The sequence below is a fragment of the Tenebrio molitor genome, chromosome X (genome assembly GCF_963966145.1).
Source record: "Tenebrio molitor chromosome X, icTenMoli1.1, whole genome shotgun sequence".
NCBI lineage: Eukaryota > Metazoa > Arthropoda > Insecta > Coleoptera > Tenebrionidae > Tenebrio > Tenebrio molitor.
This window is the reverse complement of record NC_091055.1, coordinates 1273418-1293460: the sequence shown is the minus strand read 5'-3', so window position 1 is coordinate 1293460 and position 20043 is coordinate 1273418. Positions and strand designations below refer to the sequence as shown.

General features: G+C 36.4%; 3 protein-coding genes across 4 annotated transcripts; all 3 read right to left on the bottom strand.

Moving 5' to 3' along the window:
• Window positions 1-1081: 1081 nt before the first annotated feature.
• Window positions 1082-7824, bottom strand: mon2 (Mon2 homolog, regulator of endosome-to-Golgi trafficking). 2 transcript variants are annotated; one of them, XM_069059874.1, is made up of 14 exons: window positions 7343-7824; window positions 7162-7293; window positions 6929-7111; window positions 6505-6876; window positions 6260-6457; window positions 5954-6203; window positions 5760-5904; window positions 5284-5711; window positions 5117-5233; window positions 4200-4959; window positions 3525-3687; window positions 1670-3471; window positions 1539-1618; window positions 1082-1487 (listed from the first exon to the last, which is right to left on the bottom strand). In XM_069059874.1, exons 1-14 carry the CDS (start codon window positions 7460-7462, stop codon window positions 1321-1323), a joined length of 4917 nt encoding a protein of 1638 aa, XP_068915975.1. In that variant the 5' UTR covers window positions 7463-7824; the 3' UTR covers window positions 1082-1320. The 2 variants fall into 2 exon arrangements, with proteins under 2 accessions (XP_068915975.1, XP_068915976.1); XM_069059875.1 differs by having other exon boundaries at window positions 1082-1484; window positions 7343-7823.
• A 673-nt stretch (window positions 7825-8497) lies between these two features.
• LOC138139580 (acyl-coenzyme A diphosphatase NUDT19-like) lies at window positions 8498-10085 on the bottom strand. The gene is made up of 4 exons (XM_069059877.1): window positions 9427-10085; window positions 9142-9374; window positions 8885-9092; window positions 8498-8742 (listed from the first exon to the last, which is right to left on the bottom strand). Exons 1-4 carry the CDS (start codon window positions 9842-9844, stop codon window positions 8567-8569), a joined length of 1035 nt encoding a protein of 344 aa, XP_068915978.1. The 5' UTR covers window positions 9845-10085; the 3' UTR covers window positions 8498-8566.
• Window positions 10086-10349: 264 nt separating this feature from the next.
• On the bottom strand, window positions 10350-19939 carry LOC138140258 (dual oxidase 2-like). Its single transcript, XM_069061134.1, has 22 exons — window positions 19797-19939; window positions 16338-16565; window positions 16126-16287; window positions 15896-16077; window positions 15598-15841; window positions 14859-15547; window positions 14284-14459; window positions 14101-14225; window positions 13853-14047; window positions 13650-13781; window positions 13393-13595; window positions 12837-13342; window positions 12543-12785; window positions 12265-12491; window positions 11982-12212; window positions 11839-11932; window positions 11580-11790; window positions 11411-11531; window positions 11131-11360; window positions 10927-11076; window positions 10594-10878; window positions 10350-10540 (listed from the first exon to the last, which is right to left on the bottom strand). The coding sequence occupies exons 1-22, from the start codon at window positions 19903-19905 to the stop codon at window positions 10418-10420; spliced, it is 4866 nt and encodes a 1621-aa protein (XP_068917235.1). The 5' UTR covers window positions 19906-19939; the 3' UTR covers window positions 10350-10417.
• Between the last annotated feature and the right edge of the window lie 104 nt (window positions 19940-20043).

The window sequence follows — 20043 nt, the reverse complement described above, 5'->3', positions numbered from 1 at the left end:
TCTCTTAGGTATGGGAGATTCATTGGGGTCGGTTTAATATTAATTACTGGCTGACCCGACAGACGTCTTGTCCAATCCAAATTTCAATAAATTTGTTTGTGATCGTTTTGTGAATTTGTGAAAAACTATTGAGAATCTGTAAATTTGTTTGAGATAAAACGATGAAACTTAATTCATTTCATGAAACAATTGCGATTAACTTAAAACAGAATCATAATTCAATTAAAAATAAACAACTGAATTAATTTTTCATCACTGTCAAATGACATTTGTACACGTAGCGAAATAAATTGGAACAGAAATAAAACTACTACATTTGTTGGACAGATTGCGCAACAACACAAAAGTAAAAACAAATGTACATAATCTTATTTTAATTTTGGCTAGTTTTTTTTTCTAATTGAAAACATTCAATTGAGTCATTTCTATCCCGGGGGCATATCGAACAAAAAAAAAAAAAAAATCAGTCAAATATGGCGTTTTTATTGTCAGTTATGATCGAGAGTGCATAATTTTTGTAGTTTTCCCGAATTTTCCGACTTTCCTTTGTCATTATCGCAATTTTTTTTCTTGAAAACTTTTTCAAGACCGTAACGAACAAAACAAAAAAAACCTTATGCATTTCCATCGTTCGAATACCGAGTTATGGCCTTGAGTTCTACAAAAATCCCATAGAAAAAAAGCACTTCAATTTTTTTCCGAATTTTCTAATTTTCCAGGCAACTTTTCCCATTTTTCTTTCCCTAAAAACCTTATGCGGACTATTACGAACATTAAAAAAAATTAAGTAATAAAGTTAGCAAGAAACAAGTGAAAGTTTTCTTGCATTTGTTTTTTCTTCAAATCTTTAAATAATTTTAATTGGATAACTTCAAGGTTTAGGAAAAAATATATTTAAATTTATTGTTTCTGTTACTTAACGAGTTTTATTACAAGTTAAAATTAATGTACTTATTTCTGAGACACGTTGTATACATAACGGGTGTTTTTTTTTCAATCGACTCTTCAACGCCAACTTTGACGGCAGATTAAAAAAAAAAACACTTTTATAGTAATCGCAACATTTACAAAAATGGAGGAGTTCCCTATTTTAAATATTTTATTAACACTAAAAACTTTACAAACTTCTCCAAATACATATGTATAATAACAGAATAGAACATAACTAATTTAAAAATGGTAGATAATGGCAAAACGATGGAAGTGTTAAAATGTAAAACAACTATGTATGCAATACTAATGTAAATGTATAAATAATTCGTTAAACCAATCTCAAGATATGATTGATATCGTCGGGGCAGGTACAATCACTTAAAGAAATCAAATTTTTTCACCATTCGCCTTCTTACTCGTAGGTGGTTGTAATAAATCACAGAATTGTAGGAGAGCTTCTCTTAGAGGTCTCGAAACTTGAGTAGACGTTGTAGTTGTACACTCGACCAAAAACGGGTACAATTTTATCAAGTGTTCCCACGCTGTACTATCTTCTGAAACAAAAATTTTTCAAAAATGAGTTATCCCCAAACATCTGCATCTACCTCTAATGGGCGCCTTCTTCATCGATATAATCAGTGTAGTAACAGCTTTCAACACGAAAGATATTTCGGAAAGACGATACCTTTAAAAACGCCGTCAGACACATAAAAACAATTCCGATTGATTTATTTACCTAGGTAGTGGACACTTCCCGCTTAGTTTTTCGTCGTCAGTGTACTTCTCTAGAACCTCTTGGAACCGTTGCAACAACGAAGTGACGGCCAATTGCCCGGCCAGATCGTCGCCGTTGACCACTAGTGCCTTATTGTCACCGTCTATCAACGAAAACTGCAACAAAGTCTCGAAACACGTCTTCGCGAACTCCTCTCTGAGCGTCAACTCCGAATCCGTGTCGGCTCTGACGTTCGTGGCCGAATGTATCGACCCTTTGTTAAGTAAAATGACCACTTGCATGACGAACTCTTTTGGAATTTGACTCGAGTAGGGTAAAACCTCGGTCCGCAGCAACTCAATCAATTGACAATCTGTCGTTTCGTCGGAGACCATCTCGTCCAGACCTTTGTCTGCTGGTGCGCACATGCTGGGAAACAAAAAGTCGTTCAGAGTCGTAGCAAGCTCCGTCCACATCGCTGCGAACTGATTCCCGTGAACTCTGGCGACTTTTAAGCCGGTTTTTAACACGCTGATCAGGCTGTTCGCGGCTAACTTCCAAATACTGTTGGAAAAGCAGTTGTATTTTAACGCCAGAGGTTTGTGCAATGTCGCCACGATTCCGTGCAGAATATTTGAACTGATCACTTCTGGATTTTCCGCGGTCTTCTCGTACAGCTTCACCGTCATGGTCATCGCTTTTTCGCCGAAAGGTATATAGTTCATGGTGATCCAGTCGGTAACTTTATTGTGCTTATTCTCTAGTTTGCCGAAATTCGGTGGCGAGCACGTAAATTTGGCAAAAATCAACAACCTCTTGAAGATCTCGGGAATCATTTTGCTGTTGTTCCTTGACAGAGCTTCCTTTTGAAGAAGTTCCATCGTGTGCAGGACCCCGTCGTGCAAAGGTGTCAAACTGACATCCGACGACGTTGAAATAATGTAAGGTGTGGTTTCTCCGTAAGCGGGGACGCTAACCGCATTGGTCAGAACCGTACCCAACTGTTTCAAATCGTCCAGATTGAAGTTGCTTTTGATGTGTTGAAACACGCTGGGAAAAATTTGAACCAACGCGGTCAAAAACGTCTGACTAGGAAAATAGAAGTCTTCACTTGTAGTCCCTTCGACTTCCAGTACTGGTAATGTAATTTCCGTTCCAATTTTCACCCACACTTTCCAAGCGATCGCCCAGATTTCTCTATCTTCGATCACCGCAGTTTTATTGTCCACATTTTGACTCTTGCTCAGGAAGAGTATCTCTTGGAACGACTTCAAAGCAGCGATCGAAACCTCGTTGTTTTTACTCAACGCTGCGTTCTCTATGAACTCCAGAAGTATGGACCAAGCTCTTGGAAAATCTCCGAGAGCTTGCAGCAACAGTCTTTTGGTGTTGAAGACGCGCGCAACACCCGACAGTGTTAAAACTTGGGTCTCGGCCCATTGTTTCTGCGCTGTATTCCTCGTATGATGAATCAGAATGTTACCACCGGCATCAACTTTTTCACTACTTGCCGAGTTCGACAAACTCCTGACTTTGTCGAGAAGAGGAAACAGTACTTGCCATAAAATAGCCTGCCAGGTGGACTGTTTCAACAAGCCACCGTGCGCAGAAATTGTCGAAAACAAAGTCTGACCCGCCGACTTCCTTACAGCGGGTCTGGTATCAACGCACAATTCACCTAACCTCGCGTACAGACACATCCACAACTTGTCAAAACTGGGCATGTTCAAAGTTCCGGGAAAATCGGGAAGAACTGCTGCATCTTCGGTTAACGTTTGACTTAACTTGCCTTGGTTTTGATGGAAATAATCCGAAATGTTCCACTACAATTGATCAACATTAAAGACGCGTTTGACAAGACTCTTGTCGATCTTACCATCAGTCCAACTGCTGTCAGCGAAATGTTGAGTTCTTGCGTTTGCGAACCGAATTTCGCAACTGTATCCACGCACAACGGTAGACACCTCCAAGGCATTACCGGTAGAAAATCAGTGATGACGAGTTGGAGGCATTGGAAAGCGATACGAATCAAATTTTCGCTGAAACCAAAAACACAAAACTTGATCACTTGAAAAAGTCCTCACGCGAATTTTGACAAATCAAAATTAAAATACGTTTTATCGTTTTTATCACGACCTGCTGTACCGGCGTGTTCGTTTCATTAAAAATGCATTATGAAAATGTTTCCGAGAAAGAGCCAATTTCCGTCGATGAGGATGCCACAAAACGTGCGCTTCACTAAAAATAATAATCAATACGCAATATTATAATAAAGAACAACACTAAACACCAAAACAACGAACAATAAGGAAAAAATTCACGAATTTAATTTCAAAGCAGCAAAAAACAAGAGTTTTTGACTTCAAATTCAAAATGTCATTTGGATAAAAACTTAAGATGAATAATATCCCCAAACAGCGCCAATTTACTAGCGCTCTGCGGGAATCACTCAAACTACACTCTTGAACAGGCCGGTTTTTACATTTGCAAGAGTTTCTTTAATTACGGCATTGCGGTATTTAATTCCGGTATGTCAGTTGTGCCAACTCACCCGTGTTGATCATTGACGGCACCAATTATCCCTAAAACTAGGGGCCACCCATGGGAAAGTGTTTCCCCTGCGCCGTGCAAAATCTCCAGAACGCATTCCAACTGTCGTTGTCTTACGTCGCCGTGAGGTACCGAAGACAGTTCGAACAGAGGCCCCAAAAGTAAAGTTTGTAGCTTTTGATTGTCTCTCAAGGGTACAGTGTGTTTAAAGTGCAACGCCGATTTCACTAAATAGGTCACGGCTTCGACTCCCCATTCCCTCATTCTGATGTGAGGGTGACGACAGACCTCTAACAGATGATTGGTCAAAGGTCGCCACAACACCTCGATTCTAGGCATGTTCACCAAGCCAGTTTCTAATAATTTGGCAACAGCAAATAGAGACGGTTCTCTATTGGAGTAGGCTAGTTCCATAGCCTCTTGCGACAATTTACAAAGCGCGTTGATCAAGTGATGTAGCGCTACGTCGTCTAAATACTGACTCGATTCAAACAATCTGCTCAACATTTGGGACAAAACTGGCAAATCTGCCATCACTGAAGTTGTTATCACCGCGTTGGAGTCTGCGGTAGAACGCCCCGCTTTTAGGCTTCCTCCTGTTGAAGGTTTCAAACCGAGAATCCAGACCAGATGTTGTAAAGTGGTGAGGACTAAATGCCAAGACGTTGCCAAGATACTGCCGTGACAGTGAGCCAGACTTAACAAAGCTCGCATCGACTGTAGATTCTTTGAAGTAAGCATCACAGGACCTTGCTGGGTGCCTGCAACAAATAAATTAAACGTGAAACTCAATGGATTGCATTGCAACGGGCGAAAAGCCGTCGAGACGCGTTTATTAGAATTCGCACCTGTGCCGCGAACGGAGTTGATGTCATCGCACACAGAGTACTTACTAATTCTCGAAAACAAGCGACTAACCTGCAGGAACTGAAGAAGTGGGTAGAGGTGTGCCCACTGCAACGACTTGTTGCCTGTAATCAGCCTCTCCATACTGTGCTACTAGCTGCGCATTCAACTCTTGACTGTCTCTGTGACCTAAAATTGACAAACTGGTACCACAAAACGATTCAAAACCAAAAACAAACCTGTTCTTAGTCCAGATCCGGAGGTGACAGTGTTCAACACTGTCAACGCGTAGTGAGGCGGAAGCGACGACTTGCAAATTGCCGTAATAAAAGCGTCTCTGGGAGTTTCCAGATTTAACTCCCCACAAAGCGAAGCGTACGTTTGTATCGCTTTAAGCACATTTTCCGTGATCGATTCGTCCGTACTGGCGTCGATCAGCGGACTCAGAGCTGCGAGAAGGCCGCACCAGCTCGACTTAATTAATTGACAATACAGTTCTTTGTCGACTTCTTTGGTTTGGATTGGAGCGGAGTCACCCTCGACTTGTTGCTGAGGACCTATAGTGATTTGTAGCGACCGTATTATTTCCAAGAGACTCGCATAAGCGATTGAAATGCCGTAACCGTCAGGAATTGTCGGGGGCTCAATTTTATCCAACATCTCTAAACTGTTTATTGCATTATTAAAAAGCCTGTTTCATTAATATGTAACTCACTAAGTTGATTTTGTTTGACCTGTTGGGAATGTCACGACAATGGGTAGCCAAACACCGCGCAAAAGAAAACCGGGCTGGGGTGAAACCCCGGGACCTGCCGGTAAACCCCCCAGAAAAACAGGCGGTTGTCCTTGAGTTATGTTCACTGAAAATTACATAAATTAACAAAAACCAACTGCGAAATCTAAGCGTACTTGTGTTATTGATCTGCAGTTGTGGATTCACAAAAAGTGACTGGACATAAGCTCCTAAAGAATTGACAATGTCCTGAAAAATACTAGTCGTGTGTTTGTTAAGATCATAACATTTACAAAACGAGTTTAGAAGTTCCGGTTGGATCGTCATTTTGTGCAAAACTTCGAGCGCTAAAGACCGCTGCCAGGTTGGTTTGTCAGGATCCAAAAATTTCACAATCAAAGATAAAAATATCTCACATTCGGTTACCTAAAAGATAATGAAATTTAAGATACAAGATTCAAATTTCTTCAGAGGACACTCACAAGTAGACTGTGGTATTTCTGAATTAAGATAGACACAACTCTTAGCAACCTCATACTGATGGGAAAATAAGGCTTCTCAAATGGAGTAGCCTGCTGAACACTGGATGGTAAAGTACTTCGATATTTGATGTTAGGTGAAAATAATTTAATTACTAGTGCACAAACTCGTTCTTTTAGTAGAAAACTAAATTCCGCATTCTAAAAAAGTCCTAATAAAATTATGTCACAGTACAAAAAATACAAACCTTGTAAAAAACAACTGAAAATTGCGTGAGAACTGATTCTAGCAATTCCAGTCCAAATGTACGCGTCATTTCAGTCATTCCTATTAGCCAATAGGGTTGATCTGCATTAACAAGTTGAACTAGATCCTGAAACAATAAATATGCGTCAGCTGCACAAGGAGGTAAGCCCTTTGGTGGTGTCCCACTAGGGATTTTAAAGTCTTCCATATTAATCTGCCTAATTGAAGGAGTATTTTCATTTCTTGACAGTATTTCATCTTCAGCAACAACTCTTTCAAATACTAATGAAACTAATTGTCTCACTGTGGCTCCTGCTGTGTTAATTGTTGTTGAATTTTTTGCAAAATGTAACCGAAAACAAAGGACTAAGGTCTAAAACAATTACAGTAAATCATTATATAATTTTTATTTTTTTTAATTTTACCCTAGCCAAAGTATCTCCATGCACTACTGTATTTGTTGTAAGTAACAGTGTAACAGATTGAAGAATTTTTACTTCTTCTATCCCTGACTCCATTAATGTCCATAATGTGTCAGTAATATAGAGTGCCCCTTTTTGATCGATCAATTGATGAGTTATTAATTTTTGAATGATTTGTAAACAGCACTTAAAATTACCATTTAAAATACACTCGCTTGATTAAAAACGGCACTTACTTTGATTAATTTGACGTCTTTAGTTTCACATCCTTGGGATAATGGATAAATTACTTGATTAATAACATAATAAATTGATGTTTGAGGGGTGGAGAGGGCTGTTTTAAGTTTAACAACAGCTTCTTCGCACGACTAAAATTTATTTATAAATAAAATTACGCTGGTTGTTAAATTAATTTACCTCTTTGATTGCTGGGTATTTCTTTTTTGATTCTACAGACAGGTTCTTGAAGTCGGCTTGCAACGACTCGATAAATGCCGTCGGAACTTCCACGTTACTTATCCCATTCTCATACGCCATAATTTTCAAAAATTACTCAAAAAACAGAAATTTCATCAAAAGTTATTAAGCTGAGCTGGCACTTGTCAACTGTCACAATCAACTGTAACAACTGTTTATTTATTAAATTATTTATCACATGGTTTACACATTTTTTAATTATTTCGTTCGCGTTCTTCGTGATTTATTGTATTTAACCTATTGCCATTGCTGCTTAATTTATAAATTAATCCACATTACTTAGCACCCATCCCACTGTCATAATAAAAAACACATCACTGAAGTTAGGTGCTGTCACTGCTGTCAAAAAAGTCAAATGTCATATGAAACCACTGAAGTACAAAAAAGAGAGAGCGCAAGTTACAGTCACACGGACTTCAATTCCACATCATATTGGAAATAATAAGAATAAAAATTTATTAAACGACTAGAAAATAAATATCTAGTAATTCGACAATACTTGTGGTGATAAATTACTCCTAAACATTTGAAAAAACAAAAGAAATCAAGTTGGAATTTTCTCAATATTTGATTATACAGGCTGTCTTTAAAAAAACGGCCCACGCTATAACATAAACGCTGTTCAAAAATCAAAAAAACCATTGTGGTGCAAATGACTTAACTGTCACTGTGATAAGTAATAGGAAATGTCATGAAAAATGTGTCTTATTTGCACCACAATGGTTTTTTGATTTTTGAACAGCGTTTATTATCCTTTGTTTCTCGAAAATTTTGTAATCAAAGGGTAAGTTTTTTTATGCCATTATAATCAGAAAAAAATGGGTAAATGGTATAAAAATTATACGCTCACTCAGGTTTGTAGTGTTTTTAGAGCCATTTTGTTTCCTGTTTAATTTTTTTCATTTGGTTCATCGATAGCAAAGTTATAGCGTGGTCCGTTTTTTTTTAAGACAGCCTGTATAATGTATAAATATGAATAAAAACAACAATTTTGCTTTTTCTTAAAGTAATTTTTGTCTCTTAATAATAATATTTCGATGTCAATCAGAAACGTAACACAAGTAAATACATACATAACGATCAGAAATAATTCAATTTGCATAAATAGTTTTTTATTGACATAAAAATGTTTCTGCGTAATAATAATACATATTTTATCATCTCTTAACTGCTTTTTGGTGCGATATGATTACATTTGGGCACAAAATTCTCTACTTTGACAATGTTTGAATATTCTGACTTATGTAAGATCCTGTTTTTTGTTGCACAGTCTGATAAATTCGGTACATGAGGAATTTCTGTGTTATTTTTATCAATTTCAGAGGGATATAAGTCATCACCTTAAAAAAACCGTTTATTAATAGCAATAAAAACTGAGACATAATTCTTATTAATGTATAACTGAATCAAGCTAAGACAACATTTTTAGAAACCATGACCTTTTAGGATTCTAAATTTTCAAGGTCCTAATGAAGGACTTACCTGGCAAGATCGAATAGAGACCATTTTCTGTTTTAATTCTGTAAGGCCAGTAAGTTTCAAAGCCAAATTTTGATCTTTGTGCAGCAAAATTGGAAAGAATATCAATATCAGGCATTGTTTTTAAGCGTGACATTTCATAAAATTGTGGCACTGGAAGTAATACAGTTTGTTGGGTATTCATCTCAATGCAGTCATCTGGTGTGGTCCACTATAATTAATATAATTAACTATCAAACAATCTCAAAATTAAAACACACCATTAAATCTTGCACTTCTCTTTCATCTTTCTGCACTGCTGGCAATTGATGTAAAGTAGCTAAGAAGAATATTGTATTAAACTTTGAAGTCAAATAAGAAGGAGGAGTGACCCAATTGCTCCAATTTTTCAGTGACCAAACATCAGGATAAACCTCAAAATGTCTACACAAGTTTATAAACTCCCTAGAATCATCATGTACCTTGTGCTGCCAAGTGCTTAATTCATGTCCTCCTATACAATCCATTCTAAAATTGCGATCAGTTATAATATTACATAAATTTACCAATAAAAGAAGCCCAATTGGAATTTGTATCAGAATTTTGTTTAGGGGTTTTACACAGCAAAATTCCACATTCTTCAAAAGTCTCTCTAATGGCGCATATCCTGAAGGACAAATATTTCGGTAATCCATTCTCCTCACTGTTTTGCAATACATTAGGTACATTTTCGGTCAATTTTAAATCATCCAACGATTCCTTGTGAACACCAAATTTTTCATACAAACGTATCCAATCGATAGTGCTGTCGCTCTTTGATATACTTCCTCCCGGAAAAACATAAGTTCCTGGCATAAATTCTGACTTGGAGCTCCGTTTTAAACATAAAATCTTGTAATTGGTGGCGCTCGACTGAGAAAAGACGGATTTTGCAGCCAGAATTACGCTGGCAGACTCCCGCCAAATTTTTAAATTTGACTTCATGGTGAGCGCAAGAAAATAAAAACCCTAAATGCTTGCTCGACAAGCTGCGTTAATCGTTATGCCCTAGAATGACTTACAGAGAGTTTACTTTCAAATTATTAACAATATTTAAGCACTAAACCGTTCGTTTCCTGGTTTAAACGATAAAAAATCACTCAACTTTTACTAAACGTTGTCTTAATCTTACTACGAGTTCACAGTCCAGACTGAACGAACCAATCACGAATGTCTGCATTTATCATGTTCCCGCCAGTACCTCAAATGTTTATTTAATAATAAATGTACTAATTGAATGGGGTATTAATATTGTCCTACTAATATGCTCATTCTCTGTTTGCATGATCATTTCTCGTGTATTTTATATTTGTGAGTTTGTCAACGTGAAGTAGGTACCTATAATTGATGGTAAAAAAATTGTTGGCAAATTACAAGAAATTATGAAAAAGCTTTTTTTGTCGATACCTGCGTTCAGTTTTAATATTGATTGGATAAATTAGACAACAGCTTATGAAATATAATTTTTATTGATAAAGATGCAAATACAAAATCATTTACATAATAGGTAAGCAAAAATTAGAAGTTCTTGTAATGATGTTCAAATCGTTTAAATGTAGTGTTATTTATCTTATTGCAGGCTGTGTCTACACTAGAAGTCATCGAAGGTGGGCCGCAGCTGAACACCCCAACGGAATTGACCTGTAAATGTGCAATTGTAATTTTATTTGTCCTAAAAGATGAGACCCCCTCACATTTTCGTGCAACGAATCCACCGTACTGAAAAATCGTTCAAAATTAGGTCGTCCAAAATGTGTCACAGCTTTCAGATTTGTAAAAAGCGAACGATTAGACACTCTCTGGTAGTGGCGTTCGCAGATGTACAAAAATATCGTGCGCAAATCAAACTTCTCGAAAAACTGCGTTATAAAAATGTGACAGCTAATTATCGCCTTTCTGTCTTTATATTCGAGGTCTCGAATTATATCGACCAACCATTCAAACTGTTTTTGTGTTCTGGACACCCAAATAAAGTAAACCTAAAAACGAATGCAATATTATGTGTTCACATAATCAATATAAAATACTTTTTTGCAACGGGTTTGATTGGCTCTGTAGACTACATCTTTTAATATACTTGCAAAAGGGGTCACACCAATTCCTCCACCGATTAAGATCGATACATCAAATTTGTTCCAGTCTTGATGACCTTCACCAAAAGGACCGTCCAAGTAAAGCTACGATTTGTTTTTTCAGAGTCCCAATTGGACTAATTTATTAAATATTCTTACTTTAGGCAGCAGAGAGTTGGACTTGTTAATGTTGTCGTACAAAGTTCTAATCAGAATAGTCCAAGGACCGACAGCTCTAATATGAACTGTTAAATTATCTTCATCGGGGGACGAAGACAAAGTAAACGGGTGATATTCACTTTTATTTAAACTTAAACAAGCTATTCTAATCCATTGACCTGATTTATATTGGAAGTTTTCCGGTCTCCTAAATTCTAGCATGGTTACGTCTAAAATAAAGCCACATAAGTTAGTGCTTTAATTAACTCAAACAACTTACTTGAAGGTAATATTTCTGCTCGTATGACGGGAATTTCGACTTTTTTGCGGCTGATACTGACCAATAAGTCCATCGTGAAAAGAATCACAGGGCCCAAGAAGAAGTAATAAAAGAATGGCGGCTGCAATATTATTATTTCTTCAAATAGTTGTGGTATTTTTTATTTTACCTGAATTAAACGGCCAGTTCCGTGTAAAACCATGAAAATAAAAAATAACGGGTACATGTTGTGGGTGTACCAAAACCAATTATATATTTTTCGGCGGACGATGTTTTGGGCAAAAATATACATGAGAGCCCAGATGAGTGTTAAGATAACACCAGTAAAGCCAGTTATAGTTTGCCAACACCAGTAGTGAAACTTTGGCAATTCGTGGGTTCTGTAAAAATATTTTAGTTGTTATTTATTTGTCAGGATTTGTTCTTACGAGTGGAAAAAGTTTCGGAAGAGACAAGTCAAATCGTCAGCGGTTTGGGTTGAAATGTGATAGAAATTAAAAGCGTGTCCCACTATGTGCATCACTGAAAACACAAATTACTCAATTGTAGAGCTTGCAGTTGTAGGAATTACCGGTAAAAATGAAAGCCCAAATGGCGATGTATTTGTGAATTTCCACGGACGCGTCAAATGGAAAATATTTATTAACGATGGTATCACGCAAATACGTGATGGTATTTCTGCACATCGTTATAAGCAACGAAGAGTAAGTGAACATCATGGCTGAAGCAGCGCCTCTGGTGACGGTAACTCCATATCCTGCAATCCTCCGAAGACCCGAATGTTCACGCTCCACCGAATAATCTGCAACACCAAATTAATCAATCAATTGATCGGTCGCACGGTTTAAACGTACAGTAAGCCCTCTCGATAAAAATTGCCCACAAGACTAAAGTGTACAAAGTCATCCAGAAGATTTCTTTCGACTTTAACTCTATGTATTTGACGAAAGCGAATCTCGGCCGATCGACATTCAATTCAGTCTTGATCGATTCAGCTTGGCTCTCGTCGATTATTTTGCTCGTGTCTCTGACAGGTGTTCCGATTTCGCCTTGAAAACGCTCTTGGATCTCTTGTCGACTCCTGCGATACACAACAATCAAAAAACAAACAAAACGACTCAACAAATCTTACTCGTAAATGTTTTCAATCGTGTCTCGCGCTTCTTCCAAAAACGAACCCCGATCCCTGGACCTGACTCCTTGAAAATTGATTTTCGCTTTGCTCAAATTTTTGATGTCGTTTCCGAACATTTTAAGGAAATCTTGGAAATCTAACTGCTTCTTGTGACCAAGTCCTGCTCTGTCTATCATTCCTTTAACTGTAGCTTGTAATTTTGCTTCCTCGACTTTACCCCCAACAGTTGCCAAAAACGATCTGCAATATGTCAAGTGTCAAAGCGGTTAAAATCAAATGACTCGTACCTACTTGATCATCGCGATGAAATTTTCTTCTGTCAAATACCCCACAGCGTTGACGTCATACATGTCAAACAACAACTTAGCTTTTTCTTGCTCGGATCCGTTCGCAAAAATAATTAACAAATCAACGAATTCTCTAAAAGAGATAAAACCATTTTTATCTTTGTCGATTAACGCGAACATCCGCCTGACAAATTCGTCTTTCGACCGCATGCTCATTGCCTCGGCGAATTCGCTGATCGTAAGCTCCGTATCCACAATTTCTTTTTCCAGACTTTCGTCAACATTTAACAGTTCCCTTTGCGAATACTTGATCTTAAAAGCTTGGGCAAAAACGACGCGATAAAATCTTTCCAAAAGCATCTGACGGTCCGCCTTTGTAATGACTTTCTTCAGGGCGGCGTTCAAAGTAAATGTCGTGATGTTTTCGCGTTTTAGTCCACTGCTGCTCAAAAATGGATCAAAGGAGCTCAAGAAGTTTTCTCTCAAGTAGTCACTTTCAAATTTCAACACCTGGAATACAACGTTTGTCTTGTGCACTTCTTGCTTTGGGCAATTCTTACCAAATCATAGTCGTGAGTGCATTTTATGATTAAAAACGGTGCGTCTCTGATTTGGTAAACCTGCACTTGTTTACGAGGAATGGAAAAATCAAGAGCACGTAATAATTCTCCCCGTTGAGACATCACATCTAAAAATTTCCTGTCGTCTTTTACCACCACAACAACTCTTCTAGACGGTGTTTTTTGTCCTAACCACTCGGTCACTACAAAAATGATTTTCTGTCAAATGTCATTCAGAAATATTCCAAGATACTAACCGACAAATAAGGGATAGTTGATATGTTTCTCACTTTTGAAAGTATTTCTTGTAGTCTTGTTTTCCTCTATTCTCTGTAATCTGTTCTGTCTTTCCTTCACCCGAATCAGTAAGTAAATTACTCCTATGGAACCTTGAAACGAACAAATCGATCAGTAAACAAGACCGTTCAAATTTTCTTGGTAATCTGCGCTTGCTTCGTACCTACGATAAATGCCCCAACACACGTAAAAGTTAAAATGTAGGACACTTCGCTGTTGCTAAAATAGTCATAAGAATCTTGTTCTTTTCCTACACATGTTTCATTTAAATTGGTTTGATTAAGTGGTGGCAAGTGGAAACAATCCATTCCATTACAAGTAGACTTCCCAAGTTTGCAACCACTAATTAAATTGGAATCTGCAAAAGAATGAATCAATTGTATTGACTTTTCTTTAAATCGTCTTAATCACCTGTACTAACTGGTACATTGAACGGATTCTTCGGTATATCATCTGCGTCCATTTTCGTAACAGCCATTATTATATCGTAGATGGTAATCTCCTTGATGCGATTTATTTCTTGATCAGTAAATAAACTGCAAAATGTCAAAAAAACGTGGATATTGTTTTTAGTGTCAACCGTTGTTGTTTTACTTATTTGCCGTATTCTCGAACCAAAATCGATCCCCATCTCTGATCCTTCGAAATTGATCCAGTATTATCGTTCTGAATAGTTCTCCAGGTTTTCCATCTTGAGTTTCAAGAATACCACCGATCCACAAATCAATGTCATCAGAGTTATTGTACAACGATTTCAGTTGATTTTGTATCTACAATTACATTTAATGTTTGTGTACTTTCCATCAATGTACAGGATGTTTTTGAAATGCGTGTACAAATTTTAACCACGAGTAACAATGCAGTTTCCTTGTTTTAAAGCATATTTCCTATAGATTACTTCGCATTGGCGTACATTTTATAAAACATGATATACAGGGTGTATTTTTAAAATGTGCCGAAATTTTACCTATGAGGTTGTAAGACAACGTAGAAAACTAAAATCAATTTAAAAAAATTATAGCTCAAAAAATAAATGTCATTTTATTTTTTAATAAATGTCATTTTATTTTTTGACAGAATTTTTTAAATATTTTTTCCGAGTTCTACATGAGGCCTGTAGCTCGTGATTAAAATTTCTGCACGCATTTCAAAAACACCCTGTAGATTACCTCTTCCTCCACATGTCTGAAATGGTCGAAACCGACTCTTGGCAAACCAAAAGCTTGTCTGGCGGTGTTGTAGTCGGGCAATCCATGGTCACGAGCTCTTTGAATGTTCAGAGCCATCAAATCCCTCACGGGGAACTCCAAAGTTCCGAAAACATTCCCACGCAAATCTTCAACAATTTTGTGATCTTCGCGTTCAGACAGCTGAACTGACATTCCCATCAAGAGGCGATCGATATCGATGACACTGTTGTTACCGTCGTCTTTGACAATTGGCTCGAATGATCTCCAGAACGAATTACATGTACGAACGGTGTTGTGATTCCACGTGTCAAACCTACGTTTGCAACTCGAGCGGATGTAATCTCTCAAATACACCCCTGGAACGACTAGAGTGTGGCCAAATCTGAACGCGGCTGATTGGAAAAATTGATCGATTTGGGGGTCGATGCTTGGATCGTATTTCTCGTAGTTCGGGAAGGGTTCCATCACCCATTCTTTAAGCCAGTCGTAGACTACGATTTTTTGTTGAGTTGCTATCACCCATTTCCTAGCTTCGTTGAAGACTTTTTCGCTCGACCATCCGGGCTGAAAATGTCTTATTCGTTCGGCAAGAAGATTGTGCCATCGGAACCACAAGATGCCAAAAGTAAGAAGAAAGGGATTTTCGTTACCACGTGGGTTTCCAAGTTCTGGAATCTGTTCGGTAATTTTCGTACGAGAATGTGAAATCTAGACTTACTAAAAAATCGAGAAACTGGCAACGTTTCGTGGGACTTCACGAACATGGAGTGGTAGAAAGGAGGTGGTGGATTGGCCATCGGTAGTCGTTCTTTGTTGTAAGCTGGGAACAGTTTATCATGTGAATATGCTAAACGGCCATCTGGATCGATTGTTCCATTTTCGTAAGTTCTCAACTGGTCAGCCCATTGCTTGCTGATGCCATAAAACAAACCACCATCAAGATAAGGAGTTATCTCGTTCAACTACAAAACAACCAACTTCAACACTGAATCTTATTGGTTCACTTCGCACTAAACTTGTTGTCTGGGATTGTTTGGGCTATAGCCCGTTGTTTGGTCGTATCTAGTTCTCAAAAACGGCAGGTTTGTATGTTTGAACGACTTCCTATAAGAGTGATTTTCTGGTATTGGTATGTTAAAATATTCCGGTGGACATGCTGCTCGCTGAGCATCTAAGATTTCTTCAACTACTTGTTGGCCTACAAAAAAACATTAATTGGGATTTTGGCCAAAGCGTGATATTATACCAAAGAACACCAGCAATGCGTTCTTTCCAGTATCGGATTGGGTACCAGTTTCACCCTTTAGCAAACTTTCGCTTAACTGTAGAGGGTTTGGTCTTTTTGAACCTGCAGGTTCATAACTTCCATCTTCGTAAGCTGCGGGCCATCGTCGCAGTAACGGACGGTCTTAAATATGAATCATTTTAATTTTGAATCTTGAGGGATTGTGCGTATACCAATTGCTCCAGAATGTGGTCGGGCTATGTTGTTGTACCATCCGTCGTAACCTTCGTATTCAACATTTTTGAGTGTCACGTTGTTGTCACTATTACAGTTCAACCAACAACCTGTCAACAGCCAATCACTCAAGTAAGGTTTTCGATTTTCATAAGGGCCAGGCCAGTCGGTGCTTGTAGGTTTTGCACTACCATTTTTCGCTGGTTCTGCCGGAGGTGGGGGGTTTTCTATCAAATAATATGACAATTTGAGATTTATTTCTCACAAATCAATACAGACGCTGTCATTAATAATAATAACATCGGTATTAATATAATAATTAGGTTCAATGACATATTTCAAAGAAGACAATCTTTTTCTCTTCTTTATCTTTAACATTTATATAATATGATCAACAAAATAGAGATGACAAACGGTTATGGAAAACAAAATTTCTGAAAACGTATGGCGTAGCTTCAGTTGTATTAATATCCGTGATGAAAAAACATTTTGTCGAAATACCAACAAAGTTTTGGATGGTAAACCCAGTCACTAATTTCTTCGTTTCCATTTCGAAACTAGGACTCTGTCATGAATAATAATTTGTGGCCTTGAGTGAAAATACATTTTTAAATAAAATTAACGTAAAAGTCAAAATTGGCAATTGACAGTTTATTAAGCTACGCCACACGTTTTCGGAAATTGTATTTTCCACGATAGCGTTTTATATTTTTTTATTGATAATATTGTGCATTATGAGAATTTTCTTTCGTTCTTTCTTCATTGCAAAATACATGTTTGTAGAAATTGAAAACCAGAAAATACTAAATAATATTTTATTTATAATAAATAGGGTGTATTTTTAAAATGTGCCGAAATTTCACCTACGAGGTTGTTTGACAACGTAGAAGACTAAAAGCAATTAAAAGAAATTGTAGCTCAAAAAATAAATGTCATTTTATTTTTTGACAGAATTTTTTAAAAAATTGTTGCGAGTTTTACATGAAAGCCAGTAACTCGTGGTTAATATTTGTACACGCATTTCAAAATTATCCTGTATAGAGCGGTCGATAAGAATGACGAAATAAATTTTACGCAGGAAGTGGAAATTTTATTGCCATACTCAGGATACTAAACAAGTAAATTCAGGATGGATTGGGTATTTCCCAGTTATCAGTCAAATAATTTTATTTTTTGGCTATGTGATGTCTTGTAAAATATATAGTTGTTTCAATGGAATATCACTAGATTTAGTGACATGTCAAAAAATCCAAACTGTCAAAATCACATTTCATTAACCGCACCGAGATTAACAAAATTAATGACCGAGTCTGTTGGCAATGAAACAATTAAAAATATTGGTGTTTTTTTTTTTGTCTCGTATTGGTATTGACCGGATGTTTTAACTTGACACAACATTTAAAAACAATAAGTTATGTCGGTTATGTGACAAGGAAGACAGCTGGCACTCGGTGGCAGCCAAGATACAATTAAATGTTGAAAATGTAAAGTGTAAAAACCATTTTAATGAATAATGAATAATGTACCGTGCCTTCAAATAAATTCGGAATTAGAGTATGCTGTGATTTTATTATGAGGTTGGTAACATGCAATTTTTAAAGGCACAGCAATGACCTTGGACAGCACATTATACCAACCGTTACTAGATAAAATATATAAATCACAACCTACTCTAATTCCGAATTTATTTGAAGGCACGGTATTACAAAAATGAACCATTTTGTTCTAAACATAAATTAACTATTCCTTTTAGACTCTCGAACAGATTCACCAGCATGTTTAATTTGATTTGAAATGTCAAACGTTACTTATCAAGGATGCGGCTTTAAAAATAAAATTCAATATTACCAACCCCGTATTATTGGTAGATCAAAATAATGATTCTTATTTAACTCAATCTACTCATATAAACAGTGTGTCGCATTTAAAATGAAGATATCCTGATATTTTCATGTAATTTAACTGTAAGTTAACTGTTGTAAACCCAGCCAACTATACTCCAATTTTTACCCTTTTGCGATGACGTCATTATCTAGTAATGTTTGAGCTATAATATATAGGATCAGAAACAAAATTGAATTGATCATAAATAACTATAAATGTGTCAAATTTGTTGACAATTGCTTCTAAAGGTTATGTTTGTAATCAATGTAACAAGTGAAAGAAATTAAAAATTGTCAAATTGACAGGAGCATAAAATAACCTCAAAGTGACCATCAATAAATAAACGTGCCTTTTTTTTTGTTTTTTTCTGTTTCTGTCGTTTCAATAAAGAGAAAGCGAGGAAGGAAATCGTGACGTCACCTCAAAACGGTAAAAATTGGACTATATGACTTCGCTTCGTCAATTTTCGTTATTTTAGCCTCAAACCAAATTTCAACGCAAAATTCGCATTTTTATTTTATTAGTAATATTGTAGAGTCCGAATTTTGATTTTTAGTTTTGAATAGAGTGCCATGGAAACTAAAGAAGTGGTCAAAAAATATACATTTATTATGTATTCATTCAACAAACATTGAAAAGCAAGCTAATAGGTATTGAAAACTGTTGAAAATCATCGTGGACAACCGCAGCGGAAACCAACAATCTGATATATCTTTGTTCATATATCTTAAAGAGCTGCTTCAATTTAAATTCAAAATCCGAAATTTAAAAAAAAAATACATAGTGTAACAGAATTTTGCAAAGTATAGTTGACTCAAGTTGCAAAAAACCACTTGTCATTTGCAACAGCATTTTTTCGATATTTTTAAACCAAATAAGGGCACAAAAGTACCAGAAAATCATAGTTTGGATTGAATATTTTCCATATAAATACAGTTTTCAAGTAATTTCAAATGAATAATGCCATAAAAGTGCTGTTGCAAATGCAAAATGGTTTTTTGCAACTTGAGTCAACTTTAGCTGTTTTTGCATTGTTTGTGCTGACTTAATGTTAACTGTTGATGTCAAAATTATTCTAGAAAACAGCTGTCAAAAGTGTTACTAAAACTAGAGAAAACAATTTAAAAAAGACAGTTACGTCAAGTAGGTATTCACCCAAAGTATGATTCAAGTAAAACAAAAAATTAAAACTGTTGCAATTTAAGCATAAGCAAGTACACTGTGTTATATTTGGAGTTTACAGTGTAATAAACTGACACTCGATACAGTTTGCAATGTTACTATTACAGTAAAGCACTCCTGAGAAATAAAATTAAATCACACTTTATAATCTAATTTTAAACCGTCGCCATAAAATTTTATTGAAAGGATCAACTGTCTTGATTTACACATTTTATTGACACACTAAGTACATTAACGCGCCCCAAAAGAAAATATCTGTAACTGTACACTTTTTTTTCAGGAGCAACGATTATTTTCCTTACTAAATGTTAAAAATGAAAATGTAGTTGGTTATTTTACTTGCTTTAGGTTTCGATTATTTAAAAAATCGTATTAATTATCCGTATACTTACTTGGTACAGGGACTTGTGCATCAATTACTAAACTATATATTAGAATTAATATTAAATAAATTAAATAATTCATCACTAAGTTATTATGCAGCGATGTAAGTCTTCGCATAGAACTACACAAATAATTGTGTCACTTCAAATTAGAGGAAACCGCGAAGATAGCTTATCAATTTTCCCCAGTATTTGTAAAATACACATAAGTTTGTTTTTTATTGCAGATAAATTCAACACATTTTATACAGAACTG

Bases quoted from the DNA above. Each gene is read 5' to 3' on its own strand.
- mon2 (XM_069059874.1), bottom strand. From the start codon at position 7,462: ATGGCGTATGAGAATGGGATAAGTAACGTGGAAGTTCCGACGGCATTT. The intron at 6,877-6,928 runs GTAAAATTAAAA...TAATTGTTTTAG, and splicing joins ATGGAGATACTTTGGCTAGG to ACCTTAGTCCTTTGTTTTCG. The intron at 1,488-1,538 runs GTAGATGCAGAT...TTTTTGTTTCAG, and splicing joins GAAGAAGGCGCCCATTAGAG to AAGATAGTACAGCGTGGGAA.
- LOC138139580 (XM_069059877.1), bottom strand. From the start codon at position 9,844: ATGAAGTCAAATTTAAAAATTTGGCGGGAGTCTGCCAGCGTAATTCTG. The intron at 9,375-9,426 runs GTAAATTTATGT...TGGATTGTATAG, and splicing joins CAATTGGGCTTCTTTTATTG to GAGGACATGAATTAAGCACT. The intron at 9,093-9,141 runs GTGTGTTTTAAT...TATTAATTATAG, and splicing joins GAGAAGTGCAAGATTTAATG to TGGACCACACCAGATGACTG.
- LOC138140258 (XM_069061134.1), bottom strand. From the start codon at position 19,905: ATGCGAAGACTTACATCGCTGCATAATAACTTAGTGATGAATTATTTA. The intron at 10,879-10,926 runs GTATTTTATATT...ATTCGTTTTTAG, and splicing joins ATCAAACCCGTTGCAAAAAA to GTTTACTTTATTTGGGTGTC. The intron at 10,541-10,593 runs GTGAGGGGGTCT...GCACATTTACAG, and splicing joins TGGATTCGTTGCACGAAAAT to GTCAATTCCGTTGGGGTGTT.